At 35.7% G+C, this 22,782-nt stretch overlaps 3 protein-coding genes across 5 annotated transcripts; 1 reads left to right on the top strand and 2 right to left on the bottom strand.

Moving 5' to 3' along the window:
- The first annotated feature begins 466 nt into the window (after positions 1–466).
- LOC140791949 (bifunctional dihydrofolate reductase-thymidylate synthase-like) lies at positions 467–8,543 on the top strand. 2 transcript variants are annotated; one of them, XM_073142681.1, is made up of 13 exons: positions 467–781; positions 1,303–1,398; positions 2,364–2,807; positions 2,885–3,284; positions 3,376–3,420; positions 4,264–4,329; positions 5,584–5,645; positions 5,741–5,815; positions 5,892–6,057; positions 6,719–6,842; positions 7,523–7,629; positions 7,760–7,938; positions 8,221–8,543. In XM_073142681.1, exons 3-12 carry the CDS (start codon positions 2,386–2,388, stop codon positions 7,868–7,870), a joined length of 1,578 nt encoding a protein of 525 aa, XP_072998782.1. In that variant the 5' UTR covers positions 467–781; positions 1,303–1,398; positions 2,364–2,385; the 3' UTR covers positions 7,871–7,938; positions 8,221–8,543. The 2 variants fall into 2 exon arrangements, with proteins under 2 accessions (XP_072998782.1, XP_072998781.1); XM_073142680.1 differs by having other exon boundaries at positions 2,269–2,807.
- On the bottom strand, positions 7,263–16,972 carry LOC140791948 (toMV susceptible protein tm-1(GCR26)). Of its 2 annotated transcripts, none has more exons than XM_073142679.1 (11): positions 16,726–16,972; positions 14,537–15,190; positions 14,031–14,237; positions 13,161–13,376; positions 12,838–13,063; positions 10,502–10,749; positions 10,222–10,400; positions 9,706–9,959; positions 8,781–8,947; positions 8,635–8,700; positions 7,263–7,637 (listed from the first exon to the last, which is right to left on the bottom strand). In XM_073142679.1, exons 1-9 carry the CDS (start codon positions 16,837–16,839, stop codon positions 8,790–8,792), a joined length of 2,256 nt encoding a protein of 751 aa, XP_072998780.1. In that variant the 5' UTR covers positions 16,840–16,972; the 3' UTR covers positions 7,263–7,637; positions 8,635–8,700; positions 8,781–8,789. The 2 variants fall into 2 exon arrangements, with proteins under 2 accessions (XP_072998780.1, XP_072998779.1); XM_073142678.1 differs by lacking the exon at positions 16,726–16,972 and adding an exon at positions 16,172–16,262.
- Positions 16,973–18,907: 1,935 nt separating this feature from the next.
- Positions 18,908–19,636, bottom strand: LOC140791951 (heavy metal-associated isoprenylated plant protein 2-like). The gene is made up of 2 exons (XM_073142682.1): positions 19,502–19,636; positions 18,908–19,330 (listed from the first exon to the last, which is right to left on the bottom strand). Exons 1-2 carry the CDS (start codon positions 19,584–19,586, stop codon positions 19,002–19,004), a joined length of 414 nt encoding a protein of 137 aa, XP_072998783.1. The 5' UTR covers positions 19,587–19,636; the 3' UTR covers positions 18,908–19,001.
- Between the last annotated feature and the right edge of the window lie 3,146 nt (positions 19,637–22,782).

The raw sequence follows: 22,782 nt of genomic DNA, 5'->3' as shown, positions 1-22,782 counted from the left end.
AACATACATTAACATCCCCACTTTTGTTGTCGTCCTTTTCTAGTTTATATTTATTATTATTATTATTATTATTTTCAATTTAAACTCTATGTTTTTATGTAATATTTACCTGAAATATTTACAAAAGAATATCCTACTATATGAGTATTTTTCATCTCTTTGTGATTTACACCTTCGATTTTCAAGTCATATATATATATATATAGATTATCTTATATACCCCTTTAATTCATTAATGGATGACTACTTTTTTTTTTAATAAATAAATGGGTTACGAAAATTTATCTCTATATTTCTTGCTTTTCGAATTTTATTTTTGTTAATACTAACACGATTCTTATAGTCCACGTTCCAACATCCGCTTGATTCTTGGGATGACCCGCCGAGCCACAACAAGATAGGGGGCAATTTAGTAAATTCGTCCACCAAAAATCCCTATAAATAAGGAGCTCCCCGGCGGCATTTTGCCGCGAGCTCTTTGGCATTTTGGCTTTCCTGGGGTTTTCCGCTTTTCTTTTGGGGTTCAATTATTCTTCCCTCCTCTCTCTCTCTCTCTCTCTCTCTCTCTCTCTCTCTCTCTCTCTCTCTCTCGCGTATTAATTAGAGAGAAAAAGAAGTTGAAGGGATTTTCTCGTCTCCTTTCTCTCGTATTAATTAGAGAGAAAAAGAAGTTGAAGGGATTTTCTCGTCTCCTTTCTCTCTAGGGCTTGGGTTTGGAAACTCTAATACCAGTCAGTTTAGGGTTTAGTTTGTGCTGCTTCTCGTTTTGGCTCCAATTCAGGTACGAAATCTTCCAGATTTTCTCGTTGCTATAGTGCTTGATTCCTTTATAGGTTCGATGGATTAGATGTCTTTTGGTAGGAATTAAAGCTTTGATGTGTATTTCTCTTCAGTTCATGATTATTTAGATGAATGATCTGATTAGATATTTTTAGGACGGCAATAATATTTTGATCTCTATTTCTGTTTTTCGGTTTCTATGTATGGCTTGAGGAATGCATGGAAGTTTGGTCGAACAGATGGCTTCTTGTTACGTGTTTGTTCCCAAATTCTTTTTTCATTAGCTGATCTTTTGATTGATGTAGAGAAAAATAAGCTGAAGAATCTGAAATTTGTTTATCTTTAGCAGAGGAAACAAGATTTCAAAATTCCGGTGTAAATTTGTGGGTTTATGGATATTTTGTGGAGGAATATATTTACATTGTTTAATTTTAACTGAAATTCGTCCTTTTGCATTCTGTTCTTTGCTTCTGAGCATCAAATCAGATGTGTCTAACGCACTCTCCTATCTTTGAAAACAAGGGGTGCTTTGTGATACTGGGAAGTGTTAGGAAGAAAGAAAAAAAATGAAAGAATAAATTATCCTATTTCAGAAGAGCACCACTGGCTACCACAACTGTAAGTTTGACAATTCTACCTTTTTTTTGCATAATCTCTTGTCTATGTAGGGTAGCCATCTTTGATGATACTTTTGAAATGTAATTCTGTTGTATACTTGCCTGGTTTTGCTTGCTATTTGAGCAACTTAGTTGTTTCAAGGATCATTTATTGTGGTACATTTGTATGTGGATTTGTTGGCCTTGTTATTCATCTATTATTCTTGTCATCTATACAATAGCTTACTTATCCAAATAAAACTTATGCAAATCATATGCATGTGATCATAGTGTCTTGTGATTCTCTGATTATTTTGCTTTGTACCATCTTGATAATGGTCTTTTGGCTGCATTGTTCTTGAAATGTACTCGAATCCTTAATGCTCAAAATATATAGCACAATATTTAGCTGGAGATAATTTCTTGTCTTAGCTTGCATAGTCAACCTACTCAGAAAAGGAAGTAAAATCATAAAGATGATTTTTCATCATCTTATGATCAATGGAGCAAATAAATAGAAACTTTGATGATGCAATCTTTTGTTGATGGGTAGCAAATTATATTATTTCTTGATTATTGTCAAGGATACAGTTAATGCTATGAGCAACAATGTGAACAATCAAAATCATATTGAAAGAATATGTTCATATATGCATGAACTCCTTCATAGTGAATTTTAGAAACATGTAGAAAAATGTAACATTTTAATTTTTTTTTACATGGGCAAATTAGCAAGTATGGTGCTCCAATCTTTGTTCCATGTATGTAGTCTTATCTAATAAGTTGAAAATTCTGTTTTTCAAGTTCAACTGCATTTCTTGGCAAGGTTGAGTATAATGGTTCGAATGATTCTCTCATTTACCTCACCAATTTGATATCTTTTCAAATTTAGGTTCTTAGTTTATTTAACAAAAGTAAGATCTCCATTTTTGGGCTCCAGAGGCGTCATCCAGATAGCAAAAAACTGACCAAAGTTATAAAATATAGTTACTTGCGGAGTTCTCCATTTATGGCTTCCGCCATTTCTCCCAACTCCACAAATGGTAGTTCACAACATGATCCTCAAAGGACCTATCAAGTTGTTGTTGCTGCTACTCGAGATCTGGGTATTGGGAAGGATGGGAAGTTGCCCTGGAAGCTGCCATCGGACCTCAAATTTTTTAAGGAGGTCACGATGACTACCTCGGATCCTGCGAAGAAGAACGCAGTTATCATGGGTAGGAAAACATGGGAAAGTATTCCTCTTCAGTACCGGCCGTTGTCTGGCCGTTTGAATGTTGTTCTGACTCGTTCTGGAAGTTTTGATATTGCAACACTGGAGAGTGTTGTTATCTGTGGTAGTATGAATTCTGCCTTAGAGCTGCTAGCGTCAACCCCTTACTGCTTGTCAATTGATAAAGTGTTTGTTATAGGAGGCGGCCAGGTATTTAGGTGAGTTTCTGGTCGGCATTTCTTGTAAAATTGTCAGTTTATTTACTGGTCAGGTTTATTTGCAATTTTTACTACAGGGAAGCTCTTAATGCACCTGGATGTGATGCCATTCATCTTACAGAGATAGATACGAACGTTGAGTGTGACACTTTTATGCCCCCAGTTGATTATACAGTGTTCCAGCCATGGTATTCATCCATGCCATTGGTAGAGAACGACATTAGATATTCTTTTATGACATATGTCCGAGTGCGAAGTTCAACAAATGAGCTTCATGTTTCAAATGATTGGGAAGCAACTGAGGTCAATTTAGACAAGGATAAGTTTGAGGTTGAGCAATTCTCATTTCTTCCTAGAATGTTATTTGAGAGACATGGGGAATATATGTATCTGAGACTTGTCCAAGACATATTAGCAAATGGTGCTCATAAGAATGACAGAACAGGAACTGGAACAATATCGAAGTTTGGTTGCCAGGTATATCCTCTTGAACCTTTTTTTCTCTTCTGTGTCTTCTCTTACAGAGAAATTAGACTTGTATCTTAATTTTTGACTGCATACGTTGCAGATGCGATTTAACTTGCGGAAGTCATTTCCATTGCTTACAACCAAGGTACTTTCTTTGTTCAAGTTCCTATTCAGTAAAAAAAAATGTACAATCAATATTCCAAGTCTCCAGCCTAATTGTGAAACAGAATGCTCTTTCTATGAATTTAGAATGATCATGAACTCCTTTTCAGAAAAAAAGAGAGGACTGGGCTGTTGCATTAATACCTACTTGTCTGAAAAAAAGAACATTGTAAAACAGAGATATTTCTGTAAATTTTTTCCTGTTGCTTTGTTTTGATGGCTTATAATTCTATAATTGAATGTTTATGCTCAAAGAAACTTTCTTTCCAATGGTTTACTGTGCATGGAGTAAACATCTTAAGCTGGAGATAGAGAAGCAGAGGAAATGCATAAACTATCCAGCTCTTTATGTTTACGTTATGTTTTATATAATAATCTTTTACTTCTAATGACTAGTTTCTCCAGCTCCATAGTACTTGTGAAAAATTTGACAAGTCATTGAGCTATCTATAGCAATAGGGATAATCTACACAAAACAAAGTTATGCAAGTGTTAGGTCTGTCTGTCCCTTTCTTTCCATTGGCTAAAGATATTTGTGAAATTTTAATGTTTTTTCATTTCTGGATTGGCATTATATGATTTTCAACATGCACTTTACTGAGATTCTGTATGATTTATCTATTCTTGTAACCCTCTCAAATAAGCCTTGAGATGTTCTCAAGAACCTCATATTTGAGCGTAGGCGGTATGAGCCTTACAATGCTTCTGATCGGTGCCATCTGCAACCATTTTTATGATAGATGTAGCATCAGTATCCCTTTTCTTTTTCTCAACTTGCTTGCACTGGTTCTTGGAATTGAGAATCAGCATGTGGTTGTTCTTCCAGAGGGTATTTTGGCGTGGTGTTGTTGAAGAACTCTTATGGTTCATCAGTGGATCGACCAATGCAAAGGTACTGCAGCGTAAATAAGTTGTCGAATATTTGGTTCAAATTTTTTCTCGTCTCCTGTTACTATACTAATTTCTACAAATACATTTGGAACTTGGATAATAATTTTTCATAATCATTTTCTTGAATTACTGGGATGTTTTGGCTAGAATTTGCTTCATTTTCTGATGGGAGCTTGATAATCTCCAGTAAAGCAATTATTCTAGGAAACGTATATTAAGGATTCACCGCATATTTTGTGATTGTATCTTAGAAAATGTAGTCCCCATTAGATAATGCTAAGTTAATTGTAACTTTTATTCAGCTTCACTGAAATTGAAATGATTATTTCCAGTTCCAACCCTCATTACTTGTTGCTCAAGTTAACCACTGCCAATTACATGTGGGCCCTGGCTTTTATTGGGAGTAAGGTGGAGTGCAGTATGTGGGGAGTTATTTTAGATAGGTCTCTAGCAATCATCTCATTTAATAGGAATAACTTTTCTTATTCTGATGGAAGTGTATTCCACCCTCCTGGTTTCTTTTTATGCTGATTATCAGAGAATTCTATGTTGATACAAGCAAATGCTTGTGCATATTTCTACCTAAAGTGATGGTGTGCCAGAGTATTTGAAGCAGAAATAGTAAGAATTACTCTGCCTAATTTCAGTTGCTCCTATTCTTGCTTGATTTTAAACGAGAGCCCCAATTCTAATAATTTAAAACCTTTTGTCTCTTTATGATGTGTGATATGTCAGCACATGATAGATTAAGTGTGCTATCTTTCTACTGTGAATGAATCTCAACCTCCCTATAAAATCTATCCTTAGTGTGAATGAATCCCAAACCACCATGATACCACTCTACTATGTGCTTATTTTATGGGGCTTTCTATTCTTAACTATCTTAGCCTTATGGCTGGTTTACATATTAAAATTAGTATAATTCATTCTATAATGAATATCAGATAATCAATAAATACTTGCTAACAGAAGGCATAATCATCTGAAAATTTTCAGCATCATGATGCTTGATCCTTTCAAAACCTGGCTCTAGGGACCTGATGTCTGGATTAGTTTTTCGTTGCATTTTGATTCTGCTAGGTAGAACGACGAGTCTTGGTGAAATTAGCTTTGCAAGTTTGCAGAAAAATTTCTTTGGTTTCTTTTCTGGTTTATGAGTGTCATTTTTATCAATTCAACTTGTTCAACTGGTTCAGTTTGTTAACTTGTTTTTCTTGCTAAAATGGCATCTCCAGTTCTCATTTTTCTTCAACAGGTTTTGCAGGAAAAGGGCATACATATATGGGATGGCAATGCTTCAAGAGAATACCTTGACAGGCGTGCCTCTCACCTGACATCTTTGCTTAGAAATTAATTGATCATCTGATTACCATCTGATCTGTTGTCTGATTGTCAATGAATCTCCTTCTCAGTGTTGGCTTAGCATATAGGAAAGAAGGTGATTTGGGTCCAATATATGGATTTCAGTGGAGACACTTCGGCGCTGAGTAAGTGTAATAATTTTAGGCACTAGCAGTATTTTGCTCTTAACAGGTTTCTTAAACAAGGTCACATGTTTCACAGGTATATTGACATGCATGCTGACTATACTGGGAAAGGTTTCGATCAGTTGTTGGACGTAGTTGACAAGATAAAGAATAATCCAGATGATCGTCGCATCATTCTTTCCGCTTGGAATCCTTCTGATCTCAAGAAGATGGCTCTTCCCCCTTGTCACATGTTTGCACAAGTTAGCACATCAGCAGAAATTTCAATTATTTGAGTGTTCTTTTTATATGAATATCTTAGCAGTTATAAACTAGAGCTTAAGCTATCTCTAGCATAAGATGTAGGATCTATGCTTTTGATTAGTTGAAGTTTCCATCCTGAAGTTCCTTGTTTTTGCCAAGTGCCAAGCTATTGAAGATTTTAGAAGACAACTGGTTTTGTGATATCTAGGAGTGTTATGCATTCTCCTGCAGTATCAACTAAGTACTCAATACCTTCATACTTATTATTATTAGGGAAATTTTCAAATAGCACCCTAGGTTTAGTGATTTTGTGACCAATGGCCCCATCTTTGAGCGATTTAAAAAATAGTGTTACTTGAAAATTTTCCAATCAGATAATGGGATTTTTACTGAGTGGTTTTTTAATTTATTTTTCATTTTAAGTTTTATTTATTTTTCTTGGGATCCATATTTATTTGGACCAGAAAATAAGGAAAATTTCAAGGTATTATGTGGATTAAAGTTTGAATACGTAACTCAGTATTTACATGTGGCACCTATCTTAAATGTTGCAAATTTTTTTCTTAACAGTATTGCCTATTCTGTTGTTTATTGTTGTTTTTTTGTTACTAAATTATCTAATAGAACTTCTCTTTTTTGTGAAAATTATTTATTTGCCAGTTTTATGTGGAGAATGGAGAACTGTCATGCCAAATGTACCAGCGTTCTGCAGACATGGGTCTTGGTGTGCCATTCAATATTGCATCCTATTCACTATTGACATGCATGATTGCTCAAGTCTGTGGTATGCCATCTGATTCTTTAATCTTCTAGATGTACAGATCACGTTGAACTTATATGTCCATTTTCAGTTAGCTACTTACTGAACACATTCATGGAATATTTGTGTCATCACATGCTCTATATGATTCAAATTAATTTTATGTCCATTCTCACTGAGCTGACTACTCGACCGTTTCATGGGAATTTGTGCTCACATTTTGGTATAATCCTGACACACACATACAAACACATATATAGATAAAAAGAACTCACTATGCATTGCATGCTCTATTTGATACAAATTACATCTGGTTATTTTAGTGGCTCATATAAGCCACTAAGAAGCAATTTTAGATTTAGTTTTAGAACTTTGGTGATGCAAATGGAATATCTCTAGTTGATTAATTAGAGAACAAGTAGAGAGAGACCAAATATCAAGGTATTGAGCACACCAAATTGATAAATTAATAATAGCAAACCTTTAAGATCCAAAGGGTAAGCATACCATGGCATAAAGTTCACTATGAAATTATTGCTCTTCTTACATCTGACCTGTTGCAAATTGCAATGCAAACTTTAAGTAACGTTTGGTATGGAGTAGTCTGTTGAATCTTGCTGCTTGCTGTTGTGCAGTAGAAGCATCTGTTCAGCAGCTGGCCATTACATATCTTTTATCTTATTGAGGTTCCTCTCTATATGCAGATCTTTCTCCAGGAGATTTTGTCCATGTTATAGGAGATGCTCATGTCTATAGAACGCATGTTAGGCCTTTGGAGGAGCAACTCCAGAAGCATCCTAAACCATTCCCTGTGAGTGACTGTAAATTCATTGTTCAAAAACACAGCAAGTTAGCAAGAATGTCCGGTCCGATGCTATTTATAAATTATAACCTTTTGCTTAGCCTTATACTGCAAATCTTACTTAGAATTTTATATGCAGATTTTGAAGATTAATCCTTTGAAGAAAGATATAGATTCTTTTGTGGCGGCTGATTTTAAACTTGTTGGATATGATCCTCACCTCAAGATAGAGATGAAAATGGCACTGTAGATTGAGCTTTCTCAGAATCCACAGAGGAGAGCTTCTCTACTGCATTTGCAGATCCCGCTGCCACAGAGGTAACTTCTCAAAAAAACATTTTTACTGCTTACCATAATGCAAACCATCTCTGCACAGGGGAGAATTCTTCTATCCTAATTCTACAAGTCATTTACTATATTGCACCAATTTTTGGGGTGCTTGGGTTTGGATCCAGAGTCTCAGAACACTTTAGTATAAATAGATGAAGCCATATCAAGTTGCTTTCTCTGTTAATATTTAAATAATAATATTATTTGAAACAATTTGATAGTTTATTCTTCTCCAAAGTCTTTGACATTTTTTTTTATTTTTTGTAATAGGTACTGCTGATGCAACCAAGGTTAATGAAGTTTCAGAACCAGAAGCTACGGCTCATAAAAACAAAAAATTCTTAGTTTTGAGGGGACAGTGGATCAGGGCATATCTTTTTTTTTTTTTTTTTTGGTTTTATATTTCATGTTGCTCATTTTTCTGCATGGAATTCATTTTCTTTTTCATCTAAAATTTGCTGGAAGTTCTGGCTCTTGTTTAGTTTGAGCTTGTAATGGATTTCCAATTCGATATGTATCAAGTTGAGTCAGGCGTTATATAAGCTGATACTTTTGACGGGCAAATATTTGAGATATTTCTCTCTGTTTATTAAGTATTTTGTGAAATTGCAGAGTTCCATATATGAAAAGGATTTAACAAAAGCCTGTCAGAGTGAAGGGATAACTTTTCAACATTATATTTACCTCAAAAGCTCTTAGTTTGTAACTCCAGGTAAAGATGTACGCGATGACTGAAGTGGTAAAAATTTCCTGGCGAATATCACAAATTATAGCATCCGAGAAAATGTAGATACTGATAAAAGCCATCAAGCAAAGAAATTGAATCACACCTCTCGATTTCAATCTCTTTTAATGGAAATGCATTTATACTGCTTGACAGTGTTTGTAATGGCTTGCTCAACAGGTAGCCTCTCCATGCTTGATGCACCATAGAACCCATGAACTCCTTTGGTACTCTTCAAAATGAACTCAGCTTCTCTGGGACCTGATATAGGACCTAGGAAGAACAATATTTACCCCATCAATTTAGTTGAAATGGTAAATTTGTAAGAGAATAACACTATCCAAATACGGCAATAAAAGAGCTCTTAATTTGTGTATTCGCCAGACCTTGTTTTTTGTTTTTAAATTTTTTTTCTACAAAGTTCTTTTCAGTTGTTAACACGAGCATATTCTCATGGCATGATTTCTAACAAAAATTACACATTATAGCCAGTTCCTTCAATATTTAAGTGTAGATTTTTTTGTCTTCCAAAGATGCAGCTTTAAGTTCTCTTTTCTATCTTCAAAGTTAACAAAAAAGAATATATAATCACTCATCATACTAAAGACATAATAATTTAAATGGATCACATCTTGAGCAGGTTTATATCTCAGGATCACTCTTTAATACTTTGATATGGATAGTTCGACACAAATTCTAGCTCGTAAAGTGGGAGGTGCTAACAATTACTATCATGCCCAATGTATGTCAAACTATATGGAAGTGAGATTGTCTAAACTATCAAAATAAACTTGTAGTCTAATTATGAGATGTCGGTATTACAGGAGGTTTTGCCAGATTTTCCTAATACCTACTGTATATTTACTTTTCTGCCAGATTTTCCTACATACCTACTGTACACGATTTCAGTTATCCTTTCATATTACCCAAGTCTGTGAGAACCAAATTGCTAAAAGAAGAACCATCAACGAGCTGAAACCAAAATCTTAGTAGAAGAGGAAGCTTCAGGAACAATATGGTAAGCTAAGTACCTCCATGGCAGAGTATAATTATATTAGGATTGACTCCAACCGCAGCATCAGCAATGGCTTGAACACGAACAACACTGTCATCCAAAGTGACAGAAGTTGTTGCACCAATGGATCCTGATGTTGTTAGACCCATATGTGCCACTATAACATTAGCACCAGCCTTAGCCATCGCAATGGCTTCATCTTGATTGAAAGCATATGGAGTTGTCAGGAAGCCTAAATTATGAGCTTTGCAGATCATCTCAACCTCCAAGCTAGCAAGGACCAAAAACATTAAGTACTTTGGGTCACAAAATGAAACGTGAAAGCTATTATAAATGTCATTAACACTAAATATCTGTCATACATAGAAATATGTTGCAGATTTGAGAAGAATTTAGGTGAACAGAAATAAATAAATCGATCAATTTGTTAAAATAATAAAAAATGGCTAATGCATCTCACTAATGTGTAGAAGACTACTTAATGGTGATATATTAAAAAAAGCATCACAATCTCATGAATTGGAAGACCTACTTGTAGCCCATTCCTGTTTCTTCCAAGTTTTGCCGGAAGGTACCGTCAAAAAGTCCAACTGTTGGAAAGTTCTGCACTCCAGCAAATCCAGTTGCTTCTAGCTGCTTTAGAAAGTAATCCATCCGTCGGAATGGATCAGTAGCACATACTCCAGCAAGAACAGGTACTCCTTTTACAACCTAAACATGCTCATTCAATAGTGGAAAGTTAATCCATCCAGTGGAATACTATGTTACTTTGTCTATTATATCTTGGTTTTGTGATAAATAAGAGAACTCACTGGCAAAACTTCATTGGCCATCTCAAGTACAACTGCATTTGCATCTGCAAATGGCAACAACCCTGCCAATGAACCCCTTCCTGCCATTCTAAATCGACCTGAATTATACAAGACTATTAGGTCAACACCACCAGCCTCTTCAAATTTTGCAGATATGCCTGTTCCGGCACCTGCGCCAATAATAGGTACACCTTGAACTATCTGTTCCTTCAGTTGATGTAATATTGTTCTTGTTCTTTGCAGAGTTTCTGTAAGGATGATTATAGAAAGTCAGAAATGGTTACTATATAACCACAAGTTAAAATGATGAGATGTTACAGCTTTAAGAGTTGAGACAACACATGATCACCTTGTTTGCATATCCTTCATAAAAAAGCAAGCAATCAATTAAAATGAAATATCACTCAAATTACCCAAGAATTGTGGGATCAAAATCATTTGTTTTCGTGGTCTCCAGTAATATCTAAATTAGTTGATTGAACAGTACAGAAATCAAGAGAACAAAAGGTTTTATCTCATAACGGCAAAAGATAATCACATATATTCATGGTCATAGACTCATAGCTATGTATCAATTGCTGTCTGTCCCATTCAACTTTTTCTGCTTCTGCAGCTTAAAGTATCAGCTGGTTCATTAATTGGTCCGTGCCAATTTACGTGCATACCAGCAAGCTTCAATTGGTTCTGTCATCCTCTTGCAATCTGTAAGCTTATCCTGTAATACTGAAATACAAGGTGGTTTGATAGTCCCATTTATGCCCAAAAGAGAAGCATACACAAATAAGTTACTAAGCATTTTACCTTCCTCTCATCGATTTTTACAAGCCTAATTCAAGGTTATAACTGCTGGTACACATGTACATAAGCCAAAGTTCTAGGGGCAGAAATTCAGGTACAGATTTTTCTATCATGATGGCACTTCTGATGCAACCATATGGTCCAACATGCCATTTATTCTCCCATCAAGTATGTATTGGCAAGTTACTGGTACTGCATGGCAGAGTACAATACGATATGGCACAGATCCATGATATGCCATATGCCAAGCAACCTGTGATCAGGATAGCATATATTGGAATATGTTACATCAATTCTTGTCTTAAGATGTTTGAATATTTTCACTGCATAACTAGATGATATGTTGCGGAAAATATTTTGGCATGTCTAGAATTCAATGATTTCTCTCTAATCTAATCCTAAAACTATTGAAAATGTTGAAGAGGGCACTGTAATGATAGTATCATGTCCAGAATTTCATCTTAAAGAGCAATCATGGAACACATCCACACAGGCCTGAATTGTTAGGAGGCTTCCTCTATGTAGCTCACTACACATTCACGTCTAGTTGTAAAAGCAAATCCTCTGACAGATTATTTAGCCTTTGTATTTTGTAAGACATTATCCAACGTTGACTTTATCATCAGTTTGATGATTATTTAGAAATGTCAAGAACCATGGTGGGGCACTAAGAAGGAAACTACTATATATGTAAGATCACATGAAACTCTCGAATTTTTAACAATACCTCAGTGAGCACAAGTTATATGAGGAAGCAAAAAAAAAAAGAATGATAAGTAGTGGAACATCAGTTCAGTGATTTGCTTAGTTTTTCTTCTTTAGGTGACCTGATTTGCTGGCCATCCAAATTTGGATATACTCTAGATCACTTAAAGCATACAAATCATCTTACAATGCAACTGATATGTTTTGACTGTTACCAATCCTTGAGAATTTTGAAGAGGGAGTGAAATGTATTGGAAGATTTTTATCTAGTTGGTTATGATAGTTAGTAGTCTCTTTCTATGATAATTACTTTTGTATTTTCTGGAAGTCCCCTATAAGAAGTATCTGCATGCATAACAAATTTCCATTAGTCTCACTTGATCAAAATCAATTGTTTGATCCACTGTGCTCCAATCATCTTTAATGCTGGTAATTTTAAAAACTTGCTTCAGAAGATTTCACATGGCTACTTATTTCAAAGCAGTAGTATGGAACCTCCAGGTATTACTTTAACTGCCTTTATGCCTAGAAGTCAAAAAAAGATGAATCCAGAACCTGCTAAATCTGCATTTAGTGTGAGCATTGTCATGTAAAATTAGAATATTAGTCATGGGAATATCCACAATTCCCCAGTAGCCACCAGCTTCCTCAATGCAGGCAAATAGAGAAAGAGAACACAAGTAAAAGTTGCCCATGAACACCTATTAAGAGTTTTTAAAGATCAACCATCAGACAATAGTTTAGCATAATTTCTGATTTCACAACAATATCACCTACGAGGAGCAAAAAGTGCAGCGTGCAGCATATCATAATAGAGCAAAATATGTAAAAACCTGGTCTTGCATCAGGAAATTCCACGGGAGTTCGCCAAATGGCTCTATCATCTGAAATATTTCGCCCTGTAACAGTGTCTTCCACATTTAGAGTAGGCTTACGTGCAATAACAGCACTTTGTCGAGTAACTGTACTTTTCGAGATATTGACATTCATCTTCAAGAATGAGTTCACCAGTGCGTCTGCAAATTCTGGATCATTAATATGGTACGGGAATACCTTCACCTATTAAGAAAATATCTTACTTTATGATGATATGTAAAAAAATATTATCACAAAATTTAAGCAAATAAAATCATGTTATCAATGAAAAGTTGAAAACCTGCCGGTCTTCATTTTTCTCTATACGTTTGTCCAATTCGTCTATCAAAATAGATGTTGTCTCTGGATCATAAAATGGCTTTCCAGGAGCATCGAGGGCAGAGATACCCTTCTGCGGCAGACAAATACTAATTCTTGAAGAAGATTTATTCATTTTCTCAGCAATAAACCAAGCAAATTTCTTGTTCTCTTCTGCAGTAGTTCGCATCAGTGAAACCTGCAAGATCTTGGTCATTTCCACTTTATGATGCCTTCTAGCATTCTCTCTGCTGACATACACACACAAAACCCAAAAAATAAAGAAAACTAGCATAATCTCTGAAAAGTAAAAGGCCCCTTTAGTCCAAGGATGAATTAAGAAAGCTGTTGTAGCTCATTGTTACTTTTTACCCAACTGTTAAGTTAAACATTTGTCGTGGATACAAGTGAAAAGAAAATGGAATAGATAAGTATGAGAAAGAGAAACTAAAGGATATTATGAATGTACTAGATTCACTGTATACAAAATACAGGAGTGATGCCCTAAAGGCCAAGCTGCAAGGTCTCTAGTTGTAATAATTAATGCTATTCTCATATATTAAATCGTATAGATTGAATCCATGGCCTGTATGTTTAGTCTGTAGCCATCTTTTCCCTGTTCCCGTGTCAAGCAAATTTGCTGTATATATGCATTTTCCACTTTCCCCTCCAGAAGAATAACATATTTAAATTATTAAAGAACAGTAGTAAGGTCCAAACAAGCTTTTACAATGACAGAATACAGACATCTCAACCATCAGTAAACAATGCAACAAGCTGCGCATAAAAGATGAAACATGATATAATTTAACGAGTCACGTGATCTAAAGGAACGGAAATACTGACATCTAACCTGCTCATTGTGTATATGAATCTTTCTGTGTTCAAAGATAGAAGGTATTGTATTTCGAGCTCCAAAGTTTACCATATCCAAGGCTCCCACACTAAGAACTAAAGGAACCCTGTTCTCTGTAATTGCATCAAATCGTGTTGTATCACAGGCCATGACACCACCAACTATATGATCGGCAACCTCTGTGGTTGTTATATCCAATACACCCTATATCCACCCAGAGGAAGAGTAAACAGTTAGAATGAGGAAATGGCCAGAATAAAAAGGTTAGGAGCTAGTTTTGCCAACAGTAAAAGAATCATGACAATTCTTGTTGACTGAGCCAATAAACAAATTGACAGGTGAAAAAGAATTTAAGATTTAGGCAGAAGATAGCAGTAAAGAAAGACAATTGTGATAGGTTGATAAAAAAAATCGGAGAGTACCACTCATTGGAAATAATAATGTTTTTCTTGTTTAAAGAAGGAGCATCCCTTGAAGGTAGCATGAGCTCAAGAGTTGTATACCTGTATAAAACCCCCTCTGACAAGGTCTTCCATAGCTTTGCCACCAACACCAGTGGCATGAAAAACAAGCACCTCATACCCTTCTTGCATCAGTCTTTCTTTCACGGAATTTACGCAAGGAGTTGTGACTCCAAACATTGTTATGCCAACAGTTGGTTTCATTGTCATCTCACTGGAATCATCGGCTGCCAATTTTCCAATTACCATTCCAGCAGTAGCTGCTGCAGCATTAGACAATACAACCCTGCTAACATTGTTGATCCCGCATATGTCAACAACGGAAGCAAACAATGTTAAATCAGATGTCCCGATATAAGGTTCTGTTTGACCGCTAGCCACAGTCGATACAATTAGCTTAGGCACTCCTAGAGGAAGAGATCTTAGTGCAGGAGAAATTAATGAAGTTCCCCCACTTCCTCCAAGACCTATAGCTCCCACAAGGAGACCATCTTCATAAACTCTTTTCAGAAAACATTCAAGAGCCTTGCACATGATAGAAATAGCTTCACCTCTGTCATCTGGAAGCTCAAAAGAAGAATACTCTTCCATACCCGGATAGCAAGAAAGAACTGACTCCCTTGTAATAAAAGGAACTTCTTCTATACTTGGTACTTTCTTCTTACTTGTGGAAACATCAACTACACTAACTTGTACCTGCAATTTCCAGGAAAAGAAAAAAAAATCTGCATGTCACCTAAACAGTCATCAGAACAGAAATACAGCAATATAATTCACACTACCATCATAAAAAAAATCTGTTAAGAATTAATTTAGTAGATATCTTGCCTTATTTCATTTTCTATGGCAACTCGCAAGAAGATATTCTGAAAAAAATTTCTAAGATGTATACTGTATAGCATCAGTACTCAGTAGTACTATGGTGTATTTGCAATATAAGTATGTTGTACACCTCTCCTAAAAGTTCAGTAAGAAAATGCAAATAGAGAAAGAATTGAACAGTACAGTGCAAGGTTGGTTAGTTTTGTTAGTAAAAGTATAGAATATTATCCAAATGACTAAATGGATAATTAACTTATGTCAGACTTGAGAACATAGAATACTTATGCGACAGCACTAAGTTCAATGCTGCAAACAACCTTATCGTTATATTAGTCTCTCTTTTGTGTCCATGTGCAGCTGCCTGCCTGAATCCATTACTTTTAATTATTTTCATGCACCTTAAGTAAATGTCAGTCTTTACATAAAATATTCATAAGCTTCCCTTTCACCTAAACTCTTTTAGGTTTTGAGGAAGCCACGTAAGTTATTTCACAGAAGAAGGAGCATCTATAGTTACTAACGAATCAGGCATTCTCATTTTACTATATGTACTCAGCCTTGTAGATTTCTGGGCACTTTTCCCTTTCTTCCATTGAAGTTGCCTTGGTCAAACCAATATCCCGAGTTTTGACTTAACATCAAATAATTATTCTAATGAGATATGACCAAACCTTTTAATTGTGCCAACATTTTCTAATCAACTAAAATTTTCTTGGAAAGGTTTCAAATGACAAGGCAATGGTCTCACTCCACTGGTATAAAAAGTAACGTACGCACGCACGCGCACACACACATGAATTTGGAACATGCACACTAATTCAACTATTTGTTGCAACTTATAACAATAAATTACACCTCTTCTCCAATCCATGAATGAACGGGAGGACTTTAGGCTTCAATGAAATTTTGTCCCAAATCCTGATTAGACCAGATCTTCACAGAAATCCTGATTAGATCACACGTAGAATTATCATTCGACTCCCAGACGAGGGTTAGTTTTCCTTTTCCACTGTAGACTTCAATGAAATCATTCCAAACGCCAAGTAGCCGAGGCAGGCAATCTCCGATTGAAAGACTTCTCATCAAGAAGCCAAAAGGCGTAACAGAGCATTCAAGATTACAATCAGGTCTTGAATCCTCCATCATAAAACTCAGATCAGACGCAGCATTACCAATTGAAAACAGAAGAACCGAAGATGTTTCAAAGTATGGACTTCCAGACAAGCATTAGCTTCCGTTTTCCATTGTAGACTTCAAAGAAATGATTATAAATGCTAATTAGGAGAGATTCTACATAGAGATCTCCGATCAAATACTTCTCGTCAAGAAACCGAAACGAGTAACTCAGATCCACGCAGGATTATCGATGGAAAACATCAGAGATCAATAAAGAGATATCTTCGGCCTACCTTGAAGGAAGATCCTATGGCGAAATTTCTGAGATCGGATCTAACGCGATCCGCAAGGAACCGGAGCTCCTCTAGCTTGGTATCCGCGGTCCCGATGCAGAACACCTGCGCCATTCCTCTCTCTCTCTCTCTCTCTCTCTCTCTCTCTCTCGGTATAGGGTTTCGAGATCTCCGTCTCCTCTTTCTTTTGGAGATCGGAAATGGTGGAATTTTGTGGAAGCAGAGGACGTTCTGCGAGGTATAAGTATTGGGGAGAGGGAGGGCGTGCCTGAAGCAGTGTGAGTTAGTTATAGTGAGCATAATAGTATATGCTGCTCCGCGGAGAATCGTAAAATTAGTATATTTCTATCATTCCAGCTGTCTGTGTACCACGAGTTACGATGTCTCCCTTCTTGTGACAAAAATGCCAACATAATAATAAATAAATAAATAAAAGAAAATTTATTACATCTTAGACTTGTGAACTATTACCAATCTCCACACAAATCCACTCATTTAATTGTTTTGATATTTGACTCTCCCAACTATCTAATATTTGTTATCCATAAAAATATTTTTTAATAAAAAATCAAACAGATAATTAACTGATAGAATATTTGGAAGGTTTTACATAATTAACAGGAGATTAGCAAAAATTGGTGATAGCAGAACTAGGTTTAGTTATCTTTTAAAAATGTAAAAGTTAAAAAGATCCCACCTTTTAATTTTATTTTTAGTCACAGCTTACTATATAGATATATATCATTTTATCTCTATATTTTATTTTTAATATCTCAAAAATATTCTAAATTAATTCAATTATAATAACAATTAACCGAATAGAAAATATTCTATTAATTTTTAAAAAATTTAAAAAAAACTACTAAAATATATTTTTGTATCTATGATTATTTTAAATAAGTTATATGGTAACCCACTGCCTAAAATCTAATGGTAGAGTACTTTCGAGACATTTTTAAGCAAAATGCAGAGTTGATAACAAATATATATATATAGTTTGAATAATAATAATAATAATAAGAAAGATAAAATGTAGAATATTTTTCTTAAGTTCTTCAAAAGAAATGGTCTCTCCTTTTGTATAATTTCTCTCTTTTTATTTTTTCCTTCTGGGCTCATTTCATATTTATTTCTATGAGAAAAAATTGGTCTCAATTATTCAATAGAGTCTAAAATGATATAAGCTTAAATGCCTATAATGTATCAGAAATAGTTGGCCATGAATAATCTACGAGTTCACGCATTTCTTCACGTTGAAGTCGGCATGTTAGCTCAACTGGCGGCCCACACATCTTAATAAGCATTGCCGACTTCCGCCAAAGGGATACTTCAAATAGCTTCCGGATGGGGATTCTGAAGTCGGTGTCGTTAATAGGCTCTAATAGCGGAACTCGGCAGAAAGATAGTTTTATCTCTTCCAACTTGTATTCTCGAGTCTGGGTCTCAGAGAGACCAAGTAATTTTTACAATAAAATAAATACAAATATTGCCACGTCACTTACATTAGATAGGATCAAATAAAGTTAAAAAGATTTCTCTCGCCATCCAAGCCATTGACTAAGAAACATCCAATTTCTTTTGATAAGAGAGAATGAATTATTTTGAATTGTTTGATGACATATTGAGGAGTTTACCAATTAAATATTTTTAGGCTAAGATTTATATATCTCTGGAAGTAATCAACAACCAGGGGTAGAGAAAGTGACTTACCAAAAGTTTTTAATAAGATATTCTCGCATTGTCTGTACGACTGTTTGGATTCTTTCATCACCCCCAAAAGAATAGAAAAGAAAAGTTCATTCTTGACAAGAACTTATAATATGCATTCTAAAAGTCTTCCTCATGAGACTTCCAAATGGGTATACTCTTATATAGTTGGTAAGAAGATTAAATTAACACCTTGGAATGGTTTGAAGTTAGAGAAGTAATACTCTTTTGGGTTTTGCTCATTGCCCAAGTAACATTTATATCATAGGTGGTGGTATTAATATAGAAATTATTCTACAATGACAAATTATTCCTCTACAAAGTTGATGAAGTTGGAGTTTATAATGTGATGACGCAATGCTTTATTCATCATTTGATTTGAAGCAGTTGTGGTTGCTTTGATTGTCTTTTTTTTCATATAAATATCATTAATCGCAATAATTATGTTCCAAACATTATTATCCTCAGAAAAAGAGCATCTGAGATCAAATATCAACAACAAGTAATTTTTCTTGATTCAAACATCCACTCATTTTATTATGAGATTTGCATATTGGTATGTCTCTTTGTCACATAATGGAACAAGGGGGATTGTAATCATCAACAACGACCATCCGCTGGCACACTGAACATGAAGGTATATGCACAAATACCGGCGGTGGCGGATCAGGCTTCTTTTCGGGTTTCTTCTCTTCCGCCTTTTTTTCGGGCATCGGTTTCTTTTCTTCTTCCTTCTTTTGTGCATCAGGCTTTGGTGGTGGTGGCGGCGGCGGACCGATACTTATTACTTCTGCAGATCTTCCTGCCTTCCTCGTGCGAACAATCACATCAATTGGGTCAGCATTGCCCATGACTGTCAGAGTACTTTTCGCAGTATCCACCTCAATTTTATCAATACCTGCCAATGAATTGACATATAACTTACAAGTTGAACAAAAAAGTGTTTTTTCAAATTGAACATAATAAGAGGAGAGCAAGATGTCTCATTAGCTAGATGAATAACCTTTTGAAACCTTCAATTCAACAAGGCTCAAAATTGTTTACAGTATCTAAGGTTTTTGAAGGTTACCTTCTATCCCTGAGATAGCTTTTATAACCTTCTTCTTGCACTTTCCACATGAGAGATCAACCTTCAGCACAATCTTCTTCACCATGGATGAGCTATCCCTGAGAATTCCAAAAGGCGATACCTCGGGATTATCGTCGCGTTAGTCCTATACAAATGCCAAAGAATTGGTTAAGAACTTTGAGCAGTTCAGCTCCTCTTAATTAAAAAGTCAGCAATACATTTGTCAACATCCCTTGTGCCTTTGGAACCTTCTTATATATATATATATATATATATATATAGAGAGAGAGAGAGAGAGAGAGAGAGAGAGAGAGAGAGAGAGAGAGAGTTGTACATACTATTATAATCCTAACAGAAATCTACATACAATATCATATATTTTAGTGATTCTATTGTTCAAACCATACCTAACAGGCTAACATAACCTTCACATCCTTCCTATAAGTTTAAAGTCAGAGATCCTAATTGTAGACCTGAGTACTGAAGTTGCAAAGATACATTTAATCAGGAGGTAATTAAACTTATCAGCATCCATGTTAAACCTAAAAGTTATTACTTTTGGGTCAGATGTCTCAATCTAGCTAACCGAATTCGACCTTAAGAAGGAATTTGTTTGGACAATCAACAGAGGAGTTGATTTCTGAAGACATCCTGTCCAGCATCAGATTTGGTCTTAAGCATTCATTCAAAAGGGTTAAAATATTGTAACAGCACATGGTACATTTCTCCATAGATTGTTGTTTTTTTTATTTCCTGGTAGGTTGATAATAAGCAGTAGTTTATGACCTAGCTAGTTATACACAATCTAATCCTCTTCTAGAATATTTGACAGTTTAATAGGGATATCTTGACCTCAATCTTTGCACCCAAAAAAAATTCAGCTGAGCTAAAATTAACAGGAAAAAATAGAGGTAATCCAAGGTTGATGCTGTCAAATTGGAAAATATCACTGAGTCCAGGGATATAATTCTTTGCCTATGGATCCTTCATATATCACATCTGATTGCAAAGAGTTTGTTTTGGGATATAGTGATTGACTTGCTGTTATAGTCCACCACAACTTTATAATGATAAGAAGAGAAAGGTTCATCAGTTTATTAAAAATTGGCTCAAATTTAGTTTCAGCAAAATATCAGCATTTCTGTGCCGCACGTTCGAACGGGCCCTGGGGGCGTTCGAATGCGGGCTCCAGACAGAGAGCAGTCTGTGATGCAGGCGTTCGAACGGCCTCAGCCGCATTCGAACGCGAGCCAACCCGAGAGCAGCAGTTTCTGCAGGCGTTCGAACGGGGGCTTTGGCCGTTCGAACGCCGGTCTGCATTTGCACTAGGCGCGTTCGAACGTGGCCCGAGGGCGTTCGAACGCGACGCGGAAAAACCCAATTTTGAACCGGGCCTATAAATAGAAATGTTGGGTTTTAGGGTTGGGAGTGGGCATTTTGCAAGAGAGAAAAGCTTGTAGGGGAGAGCCACCATTGTTTAGATAGAGATTAGAGTTGTAATCTCTTTGTATTTGAAGATTTGCATAGTGGATTGAAGATTGCTCCGCCCGTGGACGTAGGCACATCGCCGAACCACGTAAATCGTGTCTCTCCCTCTTTTCTCTTCATGGTTTGCATTGATTTGGTGTTCATGTTTGTGATTACTTTGGGTATTTAAAGTTCTCTACAACTAGCATCTTGCATTTGAAGTTCTCACATAGATATTGATATTAACTTTGCTAATATTTGGTTTGCCCCAAATTATTGCTATTCCACTTGGATTTGTTTGAGGGTGAAGGGTATTGCTTCCGCTTCCTTCACCCATTTGAGTATTTTGCACAACACAGTTTATATGTAAATCATGCTGCTGATGATCTCCAATGCGAAATAAATACGGTTGAGAAAAGACACCATTCTCACTGTCTCGGACTAGTAATTATATAAGAAAAGTTTCCAAATCATATGAGTGACATCCTATTTGAAATGGTATCGAAGGAATTGCGACGATTTAATTCCAGCCTAAATGCTGTTATTGAAAATGTTGTAACAGTATAGGTATCTGACATGCCAATACAATGCAAAGGATGAAAGCTATGGATGGAAAGTACGTCTAATTTGCAAGGTAAGATAGAGAACATTGAATCAGCTTCAGCGACAAATGAGAAGTAAAAAAGAAAAGGGAAAGAGATGTAACCATGTACTCCAAGAGTTCCTAGGAATAGGAATATTGGATTTTTCAGCATATATATAACAGTGAGTCAAGATAGTTGGATCTCTATGACAGTCATCATAAGGGGGCCTAGTTCAATCAACAATGCTTTACAGTGTATAATAGGGAATGGCAGTTAGATGTTAGAATGAAAGGACAATAGGTGGCCATGATTTAACAACAAATCCCTGAGTTAATAAGCTTATGAGACTTTGGAAGGACTTCAGTCAATGCAAAACAGAAAAGAATCTAGAAAACCATCAGAAAATGAATTTCTCTCATAAACTTCACAAATGAGCCCTGATACAAAAGGGTGATCTCATCTCTTTTTCCTTATGAAAAAATATATATAACCATACATGTGATATAACATCCCTGAGATATCACATAGGATCATCTGTACATCAACAGCCCCATTGCACACATCCGCATTCAATCACCTTTTACCAGTATGATCATCCAAGAGCTTTTGAGAATTGAGATCCTTACAGATTCCAAATGTACGAAAAATGGATGTTCTGTTTTGTTTCATATAACTCATAAGATATTACAATAGTTGTAACCGTCCTCTTCCATTATGTACCACACATTGCATTTCTGACAAGTTCTAGGTAAACAAGGGATGGCATCTTTCTTCTCGTCCTTCTTTTCATCCTTTGCTGGACCTATACTTACTATTTCTGCCGATCTCCTGAATTTTCTCGTCTTTTTCATGATCTTACATGGATCAGCATCTCCTACTATCGTCGCCAAGCTCTTCGTTGAATCTAGTACTATAGAGTTTATGCCGTCTATACCTGCAATTAGCTTCATCACTTTCTTCTTACACTTGGAACAAAGCATGTCCACTGAGACTACAATTTTCTGCAGCAAATAGCAAGGAGTGAAACCAAGCAAAATATGAACAAAAGAATAGCATAATTTCTTATAAATAACAGTAATTGGACCTTTGACATGATTTGGATTGCCAGTCAGTTGATTGAGAAAAAAGATGGATGTAATGCTTTTGGTTGTAGATCCTCCGGCCTCAATTAGAAATAATCACTCCTCAACCAAAAGGCTATCTTAGATATCTGCAAGCTAATTCTTATAT

Source organism: Typha latifolia, chromosome 7 (assembly GCF_019914945.1).
Source record: "Typha latifolia isolate L0001 chromosome 7, TyphaL0001v2, whole genome shotgun sequence".
NCBI classification, from domain to species: Eukaryota; Viridiplantae; Streptophyta; class Magnoliopsida; order Poales; family Typhaceae; genus Typha; species Typha latifolia.
This window is presented reverse-complemented; position numbering and strand designations above follow the sequence as displayed.